The sequence below is a fragment of the Chiloscyllium plagiosum genome, unplaced genomic scaffold (genome assembly GCF_037043375.1).
Source record: "Chiloscyllium plagiosum isolate Xiang-an unplaced genomic scaffold, Cpla_swu_hap1 HiC_scaffold_13, whole genome shotgun sequence".
Classification (NCBI taxonomy): Eukaryota; Metazoa; Chordata; class Chondrichthyes; order Orectolobiformes; family Hemiscylliidae; genus Chiloscyllium; species Chiloscyllium plagiosum.
Genome location: NW_028270151.1, coordinates 48638307 through 48654366, shown reverse-complemented (window position 1 = coordinate 48654366; position 16060 = coordinate 48638307). Strand labels below are relative to the sequence as shown.

The 16060-nt window shown below is 40.6% G+C and overlaps 1 protein-coding gene across 1 annotated transcript in view; it reads left to right on the top strand.

The window, feature by feature from the left end:
* Nucleotides 1-8375: 8375 nt before the first annotated feature.
* The window catches only part of actl6a (actin like 6A), a 26862-nt gene continuing 19177 nt past the window's right edge, over nucleotides 8376-16060 (top strand). The window contains exons 1-3 of the mRNA XM_043702236.2: nucleotides 8376-8535; nucleotides 11817-11893; nucleotides 13023-13197. Of these exons, the coding sequence (XP_043558171.1) occupies nucleotides 8511-8535; nucleotides 11817-11893; nucleotides 13023-13197 (277 nt within the window). The 5' untranslated portion in view covers nucleotides 8376-8510. The remainder of the gene's footprint in view (nucleotides 8536-11816; nucleotides 11894-13022; nucleotides 13198-16060) is intronic.

Here is a 16060-nt window from a genome sequence, read left to right as displayed (position 1 = left end):
GTCACACCCGGTAGATTAAGTCATTCAAATTCAATTAGTGATCAGGAACAACAGGGTGTAACTGTAAGTGAGGCAGGTAGGGGGATTCTGAGTTCAGGAGTGGAGGAGCCTCAGCCCTTGACCTTGTCCAACAAGTATGAGATTTTTACTCTCTGTATGGATGAGGAAAAGGGCTTTGGACCGGATGAGCCAGCTGACCACAACAGCAGGCCATTCAAGAGTGGGGATCAAAAAGACAAGTAGTTGTTATTGGGGATTCTATAATTAGGGGGACAGATAGTATCCTTTGCGAGCTGGATCGGGAGTCCCGCATGGTGCGTTTGCCTGCCCAGTGCCAGGGTGCAGGACATCTCTGACCGGCTTGAAAGGATGTTGAAGCAGGAGGGAGAAGATCCAGTTGTTGTGGTCCACGTTGGTACCAACAACATAGGCAAAACTAGGAAAGGGAACCTGTTTGGGGAGTATCAAGCACTAGGAGGAAAATAGAAGAACAGGTCCTCAAGGGTCATAATCTCTGGATTACTACCCAAGCTACGTGCTAATTGGCATAGGGATGGGAAAGTTAGGGAAGTAAACACGTAGCTAAGAGATTGGTGTGGGAAAGAGGGATTCCATTTCATGGGACATTGGCATCAGTTTTGGAACCGGGTTGATCTGTACCGATGGGGTGGTCTCCACCTGAACCGATCTGGTGAAAAGGATAAATAGGGTGGTCACTAGGACTTTAAACTTGTGAGTCGGGAGGAAGGGAAAAGGAAAGCAAGCGGGAGTATGGAGCCAAGTAGAAAGATAAGCAGCAGGTTAGCATATGTGCAGGGTTTAAGTTCGAGGCAGACTAGGAATGAAGCAAAAAGGAAGGATAACTTAGGACATATTACTAGAGATGTTGGAAATCATGAGGATAACAAAATTAGCATGAAGGTGCTTTACCTGAATGCTCGTAGTATTCGTAACAAAGTAGATGAATTAACGGCACAAATCATCGTGAATGATTATGATGTGGTAGGCATCACAGAGATGTGGTTGCAGGGGGTCAGGACTGGCAGTTAAACATCCAAGGATTTACAACTTATCAAAAAGACAGGGAGATGGGCAGAGAGGGTGGGGTTGCCTGGTTAGTTAAGAATAAAATTAAATCTATGGCTCTGAATGGCATAGGGTCAGGTGATGTTGAGTCTGTGTGGGTGGAGTCGAGGAACCACAAAGGCAAAATAAAACCATTATGGGAGTTATGTACAGACCTCCCAGCAGTGGTTAGGACCAGGGGCACAAGATGTACAAGAAATAGACAGGGCATGTCAGAAAGGCAAGGTCACGGTGATCATGGGGGACTTCAATATGCAAATAGACTGGGTGAGTAATGTTGCGAGTGGATCCTAAGAAAGGGAATTCATGGAATGCTTACAGGATGGCTTTTTGGAACAGCTTGTGATGGATCCCACAAAGGAGCAGGCTATTCTGGACTTACTGCTATGTAATGAGCCAGACTTTATAAAAGATCTTAAAGTAAGGGAACACTTAGGAGGCAGCGATCATAATATGGTAGAGTTCGGTCTGCAGTTTGAGAGAGGGAACGCAAAATCAGATGTAATAGTGTTACAGTTAAATAAAGGCAATTACAGGGGCATGAGAGAGGAACTGATGAAAATCGAATGGAAGCAGAGCCTAGTGGGGAAGACTGTCGAGCAACAATGGCCGGGGTTTCTGGGTGTAATTGAGGACACAGTACAGAGGTTAATCCCAAAGAAAAGAAAAGAAAGGTCATCCGGGAGGGGGGCAGGGTTTGGATTAGACAGCCATGGCTGACAAAGGAAGTCAGGAAATGCATTAAAAAAAAGACAGAGTCGCTAAAGTGGCCAAGAGCAGTGGGAAATCAGAAGACTGGGAAGACTACAAAAACTAACAGAGGATAACAAAAAGAGAAATAAGGAAGGAGAGGATCAAATATGAAGGTAAACTAGCTAGTAATATTAGAAATGATAGTAAAAGTTTCTTTCAATACATAAGAAACAAATGAGAGGCAAAAGTAGAAATTGGTACAGAAAGGCTAGTGATGGGAGATAAGGAAATAGCTGAAAAACTTAATAAATACTTTGTGTCAGTCTTCACAGTGGAAGACATGAGTAATAGAATCATAGAGATGTAGAGATGTGTAACATGGAAACAGACCCTTCGGTCAAACCCGTCCATGCCGACTATATATATCCCAACCCAATAAAGTCCCACCTGCCAGCACTCGGCCTATATCTCGGCCTACCCTCCCAATTCATATACTCATCCAAATGCATTTTAAATGTTGCAATTGCACCAGCCTCCACCACTTCCTCTGGCAGCTCATTCCATACACGTACCACCCTGTGTGTGAAAAAGTTGCCCGTTAGGTCTCTTTTATATCTTTCCCCTCTCAGTCTAAACCTATGCCCTCTAGTTCTGCACTCCCCCATCCCAGGGAAAAGACTTTGTCTATTTATCCTATCCATGCCCCTTATAATTTTGTAAACCTCTATAAGGTCACCTCTCAGCCTCCGACACTCCAGGGAAAACAACTCCAGCCCTATAGCTCAAATTCTCCAACCCTGGCAATATCCTTGTAAATCTTTTCTGAACCCTTTCAAGTTTCACAACATCTTTCCGATAGGAAGAAGACCAGAATTGTACGCAATATTCCAACAGTGGCCTACCCAATGTCCTGTACAACTGCAACATGACCTCCCAACTCCTGTACTCAATACTCTGACCAATGAAAAAAAGCATACCAAATGCCTTCTTCACTATCCTATCTAATATCCCAACAATTAAGGAGAGTCGGGGGCAGAGTAGAGTGTGGTAGCCATTACAAAGTGAAAGTGCTAGAAAAGTTAAAAGGTCTAAAAATTGATAAATCTCCTGGCCCCGATGGGTTACATCCTAGAATTCCGAGGGAGTTTGCTGAGGAAATAGTGGAAGCATTGGTTGTGATCTTTCAAAATCACTGGAGTCAGAGAAAATCCCAGATGATTGGAAAATCACTGCTGTAACCCCATTGTTCAAGAAAGGATCAAGACAAAAGATGGGAAATTATAGGCTGATTAGCCTCACCTCAGTTGTAGGTAAAATTCTAGAATCCATTGTTATGGATGAGATTTCTAAGTTCTTGGAGGTGCAGAGTCTGATTAGAACTAAGTAAGCATGGATTTAGTAAGGGGAGAACATGCCTGACAAATCTGTTACAATTCTTTGAAGAGGTAACAAGTAGATTAGACAGTGGATGTTGTCTATCTAGACTCCCAAAAGGCCTTTGATAAGGTGCCTCACGGGAGGCTGCTGAGTAAGGTGAGGGCCCATGGTGTTCGAGGTGAGATACTGGCATGGATTGAGGATTGGCTGTCTAACAGAAGACAGAGAGTTTGGATAAAAGATTCTTTTTCAGAATGGCAGCTGGTGACAAGTGGTGTCCCTCAGGGTTCAGTGTGGGGGCCGCAGCTGTTCACTTTATATATTAATGATCTGGATGAAGGGACTGAGGGCATTCTGGCGAAGTTCACTGATGATACGAAGTTAGGTGGACAGGCAGATAGTACTGAGGAGGTGGGGAGGCTGCAAAAATATTTAGACAGTTTAAGAGAGTGGTCCAGGAAATGGCTGATGACATTCAACATGAGCAAATGCGAGGCCTTGCACTTGGAAAAAAGAATACAGGCATGGACTATTTTCTAAATGTTGAGAAAATTCATAAAGCCAAAGTACAAAGGGATCTGGGAGTGCTAGCCCAGGATTCTCTAAAGGTTGACTTGCAGCTTGAGTCCGTGATTAAGAAATCAAATGTAATGTTGTCCCATATCTCAACAGGGTTGGAATATAAAAGTACTGATGTGCTTCTGGGACTTTATAAAGGTCTAGTTAGACCCCATTTAGAATATTGTGTCCAATTTTGGGCCCCACACCTCAGGAAGGACATACTGGCACTGGAGTGTGACCAGCAGAGATTCACACGGATGATCCCTGGAATGGTAGGCCTAACATACGATGAACGGCTAAGGATCCTGGGATTGTATTCATAAGAGTTTAGATGGTTGAGGGGAGATCTAATAGAAACTTACAAAGTAAGGCATGGCTTAGAAAGGGTAGACGCTAGGAACTTTTTTTTTCGTTTAGGCGGGGAGACTAGGACCTGTGGGCGCAGCCTTAGAATTAGAGGGGGTCAATTTAGAACTGAAATGAGGAGAATTTCTTCAGCCAGAGAGTGGTGGGCCTTTGGAATTCATTGCCACCGAGCGCAGTGGAAGCCAGGGTGTTAAATGTCTTCAAGGCAGAGATTGATAAATTCTTGAACTCACTAGGAATTAAGGGCTACAGGGAGAGTACGGGTAAGTGGAGTTAAAATGCCCATCAGCCATGATTGAATGAGGGAGTAGACTCGATGGGCCGAATGGCCTTACTTCCACTCCTCTCTCTTATGGTTTTATGGTCTTATATGTGTATATTTGCGCACACTTGTGCTGTCTGTTTCTTGTCATTTGAAGGTACGAAGATGGTCGGCACAGTAGTTCAGTGGTTAGCACTGCAGTTTCATAGTGCCAGATACCTGGGGTTGATTCCTGCATCAGGCAACTGTCCATGTGGAGTTTGCACATTTTCCCTGTATCTGCATGGGTTTCCTCTAGGTGTTCCAGTCAATAGTCCAAAAATGTGCAGGTTAGGTGGATTGGCCATGCTAAATTGCCTGCAGTGTCCAGAGGTGTGCAAGTTAGTTTGATTAGTATGGGATATGCAGGATGATAGGGTAGGGGGATGGGTCTGGGTGGGATGCTCTTTGGAGAGTTGGTGTGGACTCACTGGGCTGAATGATCTGCTTCCACACTTTTGGGGTTCTATGATATTTTGCCACACAATGCTCCATTCATTTGGATGATGTTGCTCCAAACTATTACTCATGTAAAGTGTTGCCTTCGATTATAGGCCCAAAAGGAGAAATGGATTGTGTCAGTGATGGACAAATTACCTGTTCCCCAGAACTTTCAAACAAGTTCCAAGGTATAGTTTGGTTCAGCACAATGATGTGCTGACCTCAAGGCAGAGATAATTTTCCACCTGTTTCTGGAATATGTTTTAGCAAAAATCCTCTGGAAAGCAATGTGGTGGTTTTTGTCGAGATTCATCCCAATCAGTTCTGTAACATTGGGATCTGTACAGCACAATGTGCTGTTTCCAGGCACTTACACTAAGCCAAACATGAACTTCTGCTGGAAGACCATCAACTTGGTAAAAAGCACTCTTTGATCTGTTCAAAACCTGCTGGTCTTTCAATGAAAGGAACTGTTCATGATTACGTGTTGCAGACTATCTTATTCCAAGGTCCAGGACTACATGCTAAGGGATATATTAAAGCTTGATGCAGCAGCTGCAAAACCAAATAGGAAATATAAATGTGTAGGGATATTATGTAATATTATATTGAGAGCTTGAAACCTGGTCAAATTCCCTTGGGCCGTACTCAACAGAGAATTATTTAAATAAAATGTCAATACAAATAGTAAACGTAGCTTGTAATTGTCAGTTCAATGAACAACCTTATAATGCCACATGCTCTATTGAAATAAATTAATATATACTGCATTATTACTGATCTGTACCATATTTCCACAAATTTTATTAATAAAATAGATTTTTTGAAAGAACATCTTTTTTGTTGAACTTTGTAAACCTGGCTACTAATTCCTTTGGCTTCCAGCTACTTTACATGATAGCTGATTTTATTTTGAATCTTTAGTTTACTCAATCAGACAGAAGCTCGACTTGTTCAGGTTGGATTCAGATCAAGATCTCAATGGTAAAATGGTATATGTGTTGCCTTAATTACCCAATGTAATCTACTGTTAAAAGGATATGCATCATTTGTGTTCATGGTAATTTTATACTGAGAAGGACAAACTTGAATCATTATTAGGAATTTTTATTTTTGTTGCAATGAATGCACATTTTCTGGGTTGAAGTTTAGTTCAAATTTCATCTTGTTCCAATAATTTAGTAATTACATTATCATGTTGTGCACATGTACATCCATCATACCCTTCTCACTACTGCACTCTATGATTTAATCATGGTTTTCTATGTGTTAATCTGCATAACCATATACCAGAGAGATATGTGTTCTTCTTGAAGTTTACTTAAAACACTAGCTATTTACATGGCCACAATGTCAAAGACCTACACACATGTTTAGGGTTCTGCAATTATTGATATTGTTATACTTTATCCACACATAATCGACCAACTACACAATTTCACAGTGACAGTGATGAAAGATCAAGGTACCTTTGTACCAGAATATTGCATGTCATGTAACTATTTTAAGAGCACATGCCAGTCTGGTCTAGAAACACTATAGTTGGTGTATAAATCTGATATTGCATAATTCCACCACACACAAAGTGACATATGAAAAACATACTCAATAAAAAGTCTGCTGTGTGTCAAAAAGTAACAATATTTCAGACTCCTGAGATCCACAAGACATGAAAATATGGTATCTCAAATCTTCAACTTTATAATGGGGCTTAAAAAGTGGAGATGCTGTATTTGTGTGAATTGGTTTGTAGATTCATTCCTATAGCAATGCATTCTGTGCAAGTTAGCCAATAAAACTGATTAAACGAAAATGGTGTGTTCTGGGGCTTTACCTTTTCAACACATTTTTCATGATTTACCTGAAGAAACATAAAACTACATATCATTTATACAATTTTTTTAGAGGTGGCATGGTGACTCAGTGGTTAATATTGCCTCACAGTGCCAGAGACCTGGGGTCAATTCCACCCTTGGGCAACTATCTGTATGGAGTTTGCACTTTCTCCCCGTGCCTTTGTGGGTTTCCTCCGGGTTCTCCAGTTTCCCTCCCACAATCTAAAGTTGTGAGGCTAGGTGGACTGGCCATACTAAGTTACCCATAGTGTCCAGGGATGCGCAGGCTAGGTGGGGGTTGGCCATAGAAAATGCAGGTGAACAAGAATAGGGGTGGGTCTGGGTGGGATGCTCTTCAGAGGGTCAGTGTGGGCTCAGTGGCCTGTTTCCACACAGCAGGGACTCTATGAAGAGGGATAGGTAATATAGGTGCGGTGCAGAAATTTGCAAGGGGACAGACTGTTTAGCTAAACATACAAAAGCAATGAAAATCAATGTGGGAAAGAATGAGAGCATCCACTTTCGACTTACGTTGGTATTTTTCAATCAGTAAGAAAATAGATACTTCAGAGGAGCAAAGGGATTTGAAATTTCTAATAACACAATTCATTCAGTTATTGGACAAGGACAAATGGTAGTCAAAAAGACTAATGGAATATTAGCCTTTTATTGAAGGGGGCTCAGAATACAAAGAAGAGGTAATAATTCAGTTATATAGATCTTCATACCCTTTCTGGGGTACTGCACTTAGTTTTGGGCACTGCTCTAGAAGGAAAAAAAATGACCTTGAAAGTAATGTGGCACAATTTCTCCAGAATGACACCTTGGCACAGAGTGCTAAATTAGAAGACATTGCATATACTTGGCTTCACAGAGAAGAAAATTGAGGCGTGATCTGTTTGAGATTATTAAAACATTGGATTTGATGGGGTGGAGCAAAACAATTACTCTCTCTACCAGGAAAGCAAAAATATCGGCCTAAATTTCAAGTGATGTTAAGAAATATGTTTTTCAAAAGATATTTGGATTTATCAGCAAAAAATTGGGACATTTGGAGCTTACAATGCTGAAATTATTTTAAAAAATTGTTTGGTGATGAACTACAATGATTATGGAGTGAGTGGTAGTGGAGTGAGTGATAAAGTTAAATTACCTGAAGGATCACTGGACTTGAAATGTTAATTCTGTTGTCTCTCCACATGTGCTGTCTGACTTGCTGAGTTTCTACAGCAATTTGTGGTTGCTTTAGATCTTCAGCATCTGCAACTCTGCTTTATTAGAGATAATTTTTAGATCAGTTGTGATCTAATTGGATGCTGGAGTGAGATCAGTGGTCTATTTTTACCTCCCTAACAAAGATGGTTAAATTGAGGATATTTTTCTTAAACACGTCTGCAGTGGTTTCCTTGGCCTACAATGAATGCCCTAAGATGACATTTCTTCCTGCAATTTAGTCTCAATTTTAGTTGGACTTATTGGTCTAATGGAGCTTAGCAATGACACCAGACACATATATTTTCCACCCTCCCTGACCACATTTGAAAGGATTCCATCTGAGAACCGCTCAATTCTCTTCTCGAGCCGCCCCAGATTATTGGCCATTGACATTTGATTGACGCAGGGGGTGTGCGGGATGCCTATTTCTATTGGCTAAGAGGACCGTCAGTCAGGTCTGTCCCCGCGCGGTCCCGCTCTGGATTGGTTGGGGTCGGCCATTAGTTGTTCTTTGTTAGGCCGGAGCGGGTTTTCGGTCTGGAGTTTGCACTTCGGAGGGCAGCGGCCTTCGCGGATCGCCATCACCATTACCAGGTGCAGTAGGAGCGACGGTCCGTCAGCGGCCTGGACTGAGCATGAGCGGCGGTGTGTACGGCGGAGGTGAGTCGGCAACAGCGGGAACGCCGAGTGCAGTGCTGTAGGCCCGGCCTGTGGGGTAGCGGTGCATGTGGGAGCGGGAAGAGCAGTGTGAGGTTTGGAGGCGGCTCGGCGCAAAGACCCGAGATTCCCAGGCGCTTCATCTCAGGGACTTGCCTCCACTTTAGTCACTCCTTCATTCAACTCTCACTCACGTTGCTTTGTCTGAAAACATTCTCGTTACTTCTACGTAAACAGGCCCAGAAGCAAAACTTTTGATGTTAGGTTTCTCTTCCCACTGATGCTGTCTCAACTTAGTGTTTTCTGTATCTCAGAACTAAATGTTTAGGGTAATGGGCAGATTTAATGAACACGAAAGGAATGGAATATGTTCAAAGTGAGAAATGCTTTGGCAAGTTTAGGATCCAGGTAAAAACAATGATTGCAGATGCTGGAAACAAGAGTCTAGATTAGTGTGGTGCTGGAAAAGCACAGCAATGCAGGCAGCATCCGAGGAGCAGGGAAAGTTTCGGGCAAAAACCCTTCATCAGGAATACAGTCAGAGAGCCTGAAGTGTGGAGAGATAAGTTTAGGATCCAGTTGAAATTGATTTCTTGGTGTAGGCGCTTCTCTGTGGTTCTTTGTGATATTCTGGGTAACAAATCTTGCATTTGAATTGAGACTGGGAAGTTAAATTTTATAGGGTATGTAACCATGACAAATTACACAATCATTGATTCAAAGTACATTGGGGATAGAAATTTCCAAAGATTAGTGAGACAGTATTTTCTGGTTTGAGAACCCAAAGCCAGGGCAAACATCTACTCTATTCATCTGTTTATGAATTTTATTTTAGTTTCAACAAATTGCTCCTTATTCCTCTAAATTTTAGGGAAGGCAGGTGTTCTTTTATCGGACAATTCAGCCATTCCCAGGAATTGTTGAAGTTACACTCAATGCATTCTATTCATGGAATCACAAAATGCCCACAGTGTGGAAGCAGGCCATTTGGCCCATCAGGTCTGCAATGATCCTCTGAAGAGCATGCTACCCCTACCCTATCCCTGTAATCCTGCATTTCTATGACTAATCCACCTAGCCTGCACATCCCTAGACACTGGGAAATTTAACATGGCCAATCCACTTAACCTGCACATCCTATGGACTGTGGGAGGAAACCTGAGTACCCAGAGGAAACCCACACAGACACGGAAAATGTGCAAACTTTGTGCAGCCAGTCACCCGAGGCAGGAATCAAACCTGGGTCCCTGTGTAGCTCCATTATGATAATCAGTGAACTTTTCCTTTTTGATTAAAATATGTTATTACACTAAAAAAAACTTTACAATTAATTTCTGTCATAATGTTTATTGCCATAAAAATGAGCAAGTAACTTTTCATTCAATTGGTTTCTAATGTTTTTTAATTTTGTGGGAATCATTCAAGGCTATCCCAGGAATTGTTATTTCATGTGTCTCTATGTCTGAAAATCTCATTCTTCAGAAGTTTGCAGATGGTAATTTGTGTTCTTCAATTCTGTGCCACTGCATTCAACTCTGAAGAGGAACAGAAAGCATCATAAATGTGTCTGAATTTGATAGGGCATAAAAGAAAAATCCTCACCTCATTTAAATTATGTCTGCATATACACTTCAAGTACAATAACTTGCGGACCTACAGATCAAATGCTGGAAGATTTGAGTGGGTACCTTGTCTTTGGCTGGCACAAACATGGGGGGGGGCGGAGGGGAACAAGTAGCCTCTTTATGTGCTGTAAATTCTATGATTCTATTTATTTGTTCTCAATGCTTTTTGATATTGTTGGTACTCTTTGCGAGTTAAGCCAAGTTGAATATGATAGCTGTTTCCAAGATTGTTGGCACTTTGCTTCCAGACTTCTGTTTATTAGAAGGAATGAGATAGTGTTCAGGATAAATCTGTGTTTTCTTTTTATTTCCTTTATTCTCTCAGAATCTCTACTAAGTACAGTTCAAAGCAAGAACTGAACAGAACCTGAAACTCCTATTCCTTAGAATAGAACATTATTGTCCTAGTATTTGGCAAATCTAAGCAACCAAATTCTGGCTTCTAATGTAAGCAATTAGTTTTTAAAAAAAGGTTTTATAAAATTGTCTTGGAGTTAAATGGAGGAATGAGGGTGATCATATAACCTGTTCTGAATTCTGCTGATGGCAAGTCTGAATGGCTTGGGAGTTAAAGATTAAAGTGGGATCCAGGTTGTTTTGCTGGAGAGAAAGTATGATCACTGGTCAGTGATTGTCTAATATTGGATAAACTGTTAGTCTGAAGTCATAGGAAGGTTTCAGGAACATCAGGTTTTGTAAACTGTTCTACTTTTAAACTGTCTATTTAGTATCAAGGTAGGATTTAAAGACTAACTGGTTAAAGTTTCTGCCTCAACACAAGACCCATATGATTCACGATGTCATGGAGATGAGCTTTGAGAGGGGATAAGCCCACAGGAAGCTGCTGTATGATTGGCTGAGAGTGTTTTCTTGTAAAATTGCTGCACCTTGCAGACATGGCCCATCTGCCAGAAGTCAGGTGATGGGGGTAACATGTCTATGGTTTATCACAAGGGAATGCTCATCTTTTGCTTGAAGTGACAGTTCCTGAAGATTTAAATGACCCTGGAATATTTGTCTAACTTTGACTGGAGCTAGCAATTTTCAAGATTACTGGTGCTGTAAAAAAGAATTCAATCAGATATTTGAGTCAAAAAGGATATGAAGAGAAGCCAGCCCTCGGGAACTAAGAAATACTTAGGCACATTTTCCTCCTGGAAAAACTCCAATGTAAGGGACAAAGCAAAACAAACAAACAGAACTAAGGAGATTGAATTTTGGTGTTAAACCACGAATGAGGGAAGTTTTTTTTTGTTGTTTAGAGTATAGGTTGCCATCTGAACTAAATGTTTAGTCAATTTTTTTAATGTTCCAGCAAGAGTTTCGACTTGAAATCTTGTGCAATTCCTTTAACATTGCTCACTGGCAAATCTAATTTCTCTCAATTTTGTCTCTGTGGGGAGTGAAACATTAATATTTATATTAATATTTCATTATGACAGGTGAATGTGTAGTTTGTATTGCATGTAGAGTTTTATAAATGTTTTATGCAAAAATGTAAAAATACAGAAACAATAGTAAATCTCAATCATCGCAAGTACATTGAAAGTATTCATTTTCTTCAGTAAGTGTCTCTTCTTTGTGTATTTCTTCAAACGTTGTTGGTATTGTTATGCTTTAAGTAAATATTTTGTCTCCTGTCACTTCAATTTCTCACAGATGAGGTTGGTGCCCTTGTGTTTGACATTGGGTCGTACACAGTCAGGGCTGGCTATGCTGGAGAAGATTGTCCAAAGGTAATTTGACACTGCATCACTTCCATGTGAACAATTGAGGTTTCAAGGCTTTTACTTCAATTGCTTGGAGGGAAGAATAACTGATATTTACAAAACATAGGCAGAAAACCTCCTTATAGACTGAATGGCATCCAGAAAAGCTTGTGGCTAAGTTTGTTTAGATCACATGTGCTCACTCTATTTTACAATATCCTAGATCTTGTAGCATTGTCTGTAATTTTTGTATTTCATTTTACAAGTTTTATAGCCCCTTTTGTTATCTCAGTTGATTCTTGTGTTCTTATGGGCGGCACCCTTCCTTTTACCTAATACTGTAAATAACCTATGTTTAATAACCCAGCCCAAGCTCTAGTACCCTTTGCTTTACATCCTCTGTACCTAGCAGCCACTCATTCACAATTACTACACCTACATACTGTATCAATTCCTCTAGTTCATACTCTCCTTTCGTGTTTCCAGAAAAAGAACCGGCAGAAATTATTGGCTAGTACATCGGAGCAAGGTTGATGAACCTCCCATTAATAAGCAGACACCAAGGGGGTCTTGTAGCTCAGTGGTAGCATCCCTGCCTCTGAGCTGGGAGACTGGTTCAAATCCCACCTGCCCCAAAGGGGTGTCAAAACATGTCCAATCAAGTTAATGAAAAATATGTCAACTACCACCTCCACTCTCAATCTTCTCCCATGATGGTCAGGAACAGTTTCAAATCTGAAGGCTGGAGATTGAATTAATTATCTTCTGGTGTGTCACTCGACTAGATAAACTAGCTGAGCCATCACAAAAACTAGCTTTTGATATGTAAAAATTAGTTCGTGTTTTCTCGGTTTTCTTTATTGCAACAGTTGTACTGATCATGTGCATCTTCAAACGTTGATGGCAGTAGTTCTGGGTTGCTTGCACAGTTTGGGAGCAAATCAAATTTTTGCATGTATTTTGATTATTCTGATATGAAATGATGTACTGTTCTAGCAAGTTCTTATTTTGTTAAAGTGAGCATTCAATGTGAAGCTGTTCATGTATAGTAAACAAATATATTAAGTATAATTTTGTGCATATTTTATTTCCAATATTGAGTAAACTACTTGAGCTGGAAATATATTTTGAACTCCTAATCCAACATTTTTTAAAGGCAGACTTCCCAACAGCAATTGGGATGCTGTTGGAGAGGGATGATGGAAGTGCACCTATGGAAATAGAAGGAGACAAAGGAAAGTCAAGCGGCACAACTTATTTCATCGACACAAACTCTTTGCGAGTTCCAAGGGAAAATATGGAAGTTATCTCTCCTTTGAAGAATGGAATGAGTATGTCAGCTATTTAATTACTGTTTTTTCCTTGTCAATTTTCTGTTCTCTCCTGACCGTCTCTGTGGATCATTCTCATTGTTGATAGGGTTTCTTTATTAAGTTACCACATATTCATGTGTGATACATGGTAGTCAGTACATGCAGGCTGTTGGATAAAGCTGGGAAGAAGTAAGGATCCTACCATGTCCAATTCTCCCATCACCATGTCCATACAGTAACTCTCCCATGAAAATTACGGCTGAGCAAAATGCCTGGTTGGTTTCCTCTAACTACCTCTGCTAAATGAGGTTAGTAAGGCCACACTGTCATCCTGACTGAGTTAATCTAATTCATTGCGTGTCTGGGTTGATCACTACTATTTATAAAAGTATCGAAAGGGCTGTTTTGCAATTTGTTCATATCCATCACTCCGTGAACAATAAACTAATAACAATTATTTACATAATGTTAAGACTCTTGAGGATAGTGGTTCTCGAACTCATTTTTAAATAGTAAATTTTGATCTCTGTAAATCTTATTCTGTAGGTGTAGAGTCAAATTTAGTCACACCCACAGTGATTAACAGATGTGGATATTACATGCACAACGAACCTTGATAAAAGTTCATTGCTTGTTACAGATAATTAATATATTTATGATTTCATATTGTTTCATATATTGACTAAAATATATGACAAGTGATTCAAAAGAGATTTCTCTGTATCAAGATTTCGTTATGGCGTTTATTTGGTGAAGCAAATGACTTGTAGAAGGATTTAATATTTCTGCCATTTGGCCAATAAGGTTCTGTACGAAGGTCTTCTGTTTTAGCAAAAGTTTTCATGTGAAGTTAAGTTGCAAAACTCATATTGCCTGTTATCTGTTATATTGAGAACTACCACTCATTCAATATGTTTGCTATTGCTTGGTCCACTATTCTCCACATTTCCTTTACCTTCTGGGTAGATAATTCTTGCAAAGTCATAGAGTCATAGAGATGTACAGCATGGAAACAGACACTTCGGTGCAACCCGTCCATGCCGGTCAGATATCCCAACCCAATCTAGTCCCACCTGCCAGCACCTGGCCCGTATCCCTCCAAACCCTTCCTATTCATATACCTATCCAAATGCCTCTTAAATGTTGCAATTGTACCAGCCGCCACCACTTCCTCTGGCAGCTCATTCCATACACGTACACTCTCTCCATGAAAAAGTTTCCCCGTAGGCCTCTTTTATATCTTTCCCCCTCACCCTAAACCTATGCCCTCTAGTTCTGGACTCCCTGATCCCAGGGAAAAGACTTTGCCTATTTACTCTATCCATGCTCCTCATAATTTTGTAAACCTTTATAAGGTCACCCCTCAGCCTCCGACGCTCCAGGGAAAACAGCCCCAGACTGTTCAGCCTCTCCCTATAGCTCAAATCCTCCAACCCTGGCAACATCCTTGTAAATCTTTTCTGAACCCTTTCAAGTTTTGCAACATCTTTCCGATAGGAAGGAGACCAGAACTGCACGCAATATTCCAACAGTGGCCTAACCAATATCCTGTATAGCTGCAACATGACCTCCCAACTCCTGTACTCCATACTCTGACCAATAAAGGAAAGCATACCAGACACCGCCTTCACAATCCTATCTACCTGTGACTCCATTTTCAAGGATCAATGAACCTGCACTCCAAGGTCTCTTTGTTCAGCAACACTCCCTAGGACCTTATCACTAAGTGTATAAGTCCTGCTAAGATTTGCTTTCCCAAAATGCAGCACCTCTCACTTATCTGAACTTGCTGTTAAGTTCTGTCACTGAACATAAGTCTGCAGTGACCAAAAAAATACTAACTTCAAATCAAATTGGTATTTAGTTGAAACCTTGCCCAGCTCTGCTTCTCTGGCCTCGTTCACCGTATATGGTTCCTTCAAAAGATATCTATTTCATCAGACACTTCAACGTGATTTTAAAATAAAAATTTTCATTGCTCCATGAGCATCAGCTCAAAGTGAACTGAACACTGAGTTGAAATGTTACATTGCAACCTCTATCTCAGTTTTGTTTGCTTTTCCCATGCTGGTTTGACTTTTCCTGTTTTTGGACAGCAGCAGTTTGTTGTCCTGCTGTTCATGTTGGCCTTTAAGACATATCCTTTCTGTTTTCCTTAATTGTACCTACCAATTCTCATTATCTTTTGCTGTATGCCTATTGTCATTTAATCTTTTCTGTCTTCCATCCTATCACAAATATTAATTTTATGTGACCACTTCAACCCCTGCCAAACCACAACCGTCTCCACCTATCCCTCTACGTTTTGCATATTGCTCCTCATCTTCATCTTAACTTCTTGTTGTTGGCTTAGTTGGTTAAGCTCAATTGGTCCCAGTCACAAACCTGTTGTTTAACTTTGGCAGCTTGAGCATATAGTCGAGACTGACTCTACTGCAGTACTGATGGAGTGCTGCAGTTTTGGAGATGCCATCTTTCAAATGAGACTTAAACTGAGGTTCTGTCTGCTCTATTAGGCAGACATAAGATTCCATGACATTATTTCAAAGAGCAGGGGAGTCATAATTTACTCCTCAAATAGTTCAAAATTTGGTGTTTGTGGAAGCTTAACAACATGTGCAAATTGTGTTTCATTGCTGAGAATTTAGCAGTACCGATGCCCCAGAATTACTGAACAGGCTTGAAAGCACTTTGAAAGAAGTTAATGCCATGATAGGCAAACACTCTGTCACCTCTGCAAAAAATTGCAAGACCCCCATTCCTTCTAATTAAATTAATGTAACTCTGGATAAAACATGATTTACATTCTCCGTCATTATATAGTTACTGAAACTAAATCTAGTGTTGCGGTCTATAGCTTTATAAGAATTTTATTTCTGGG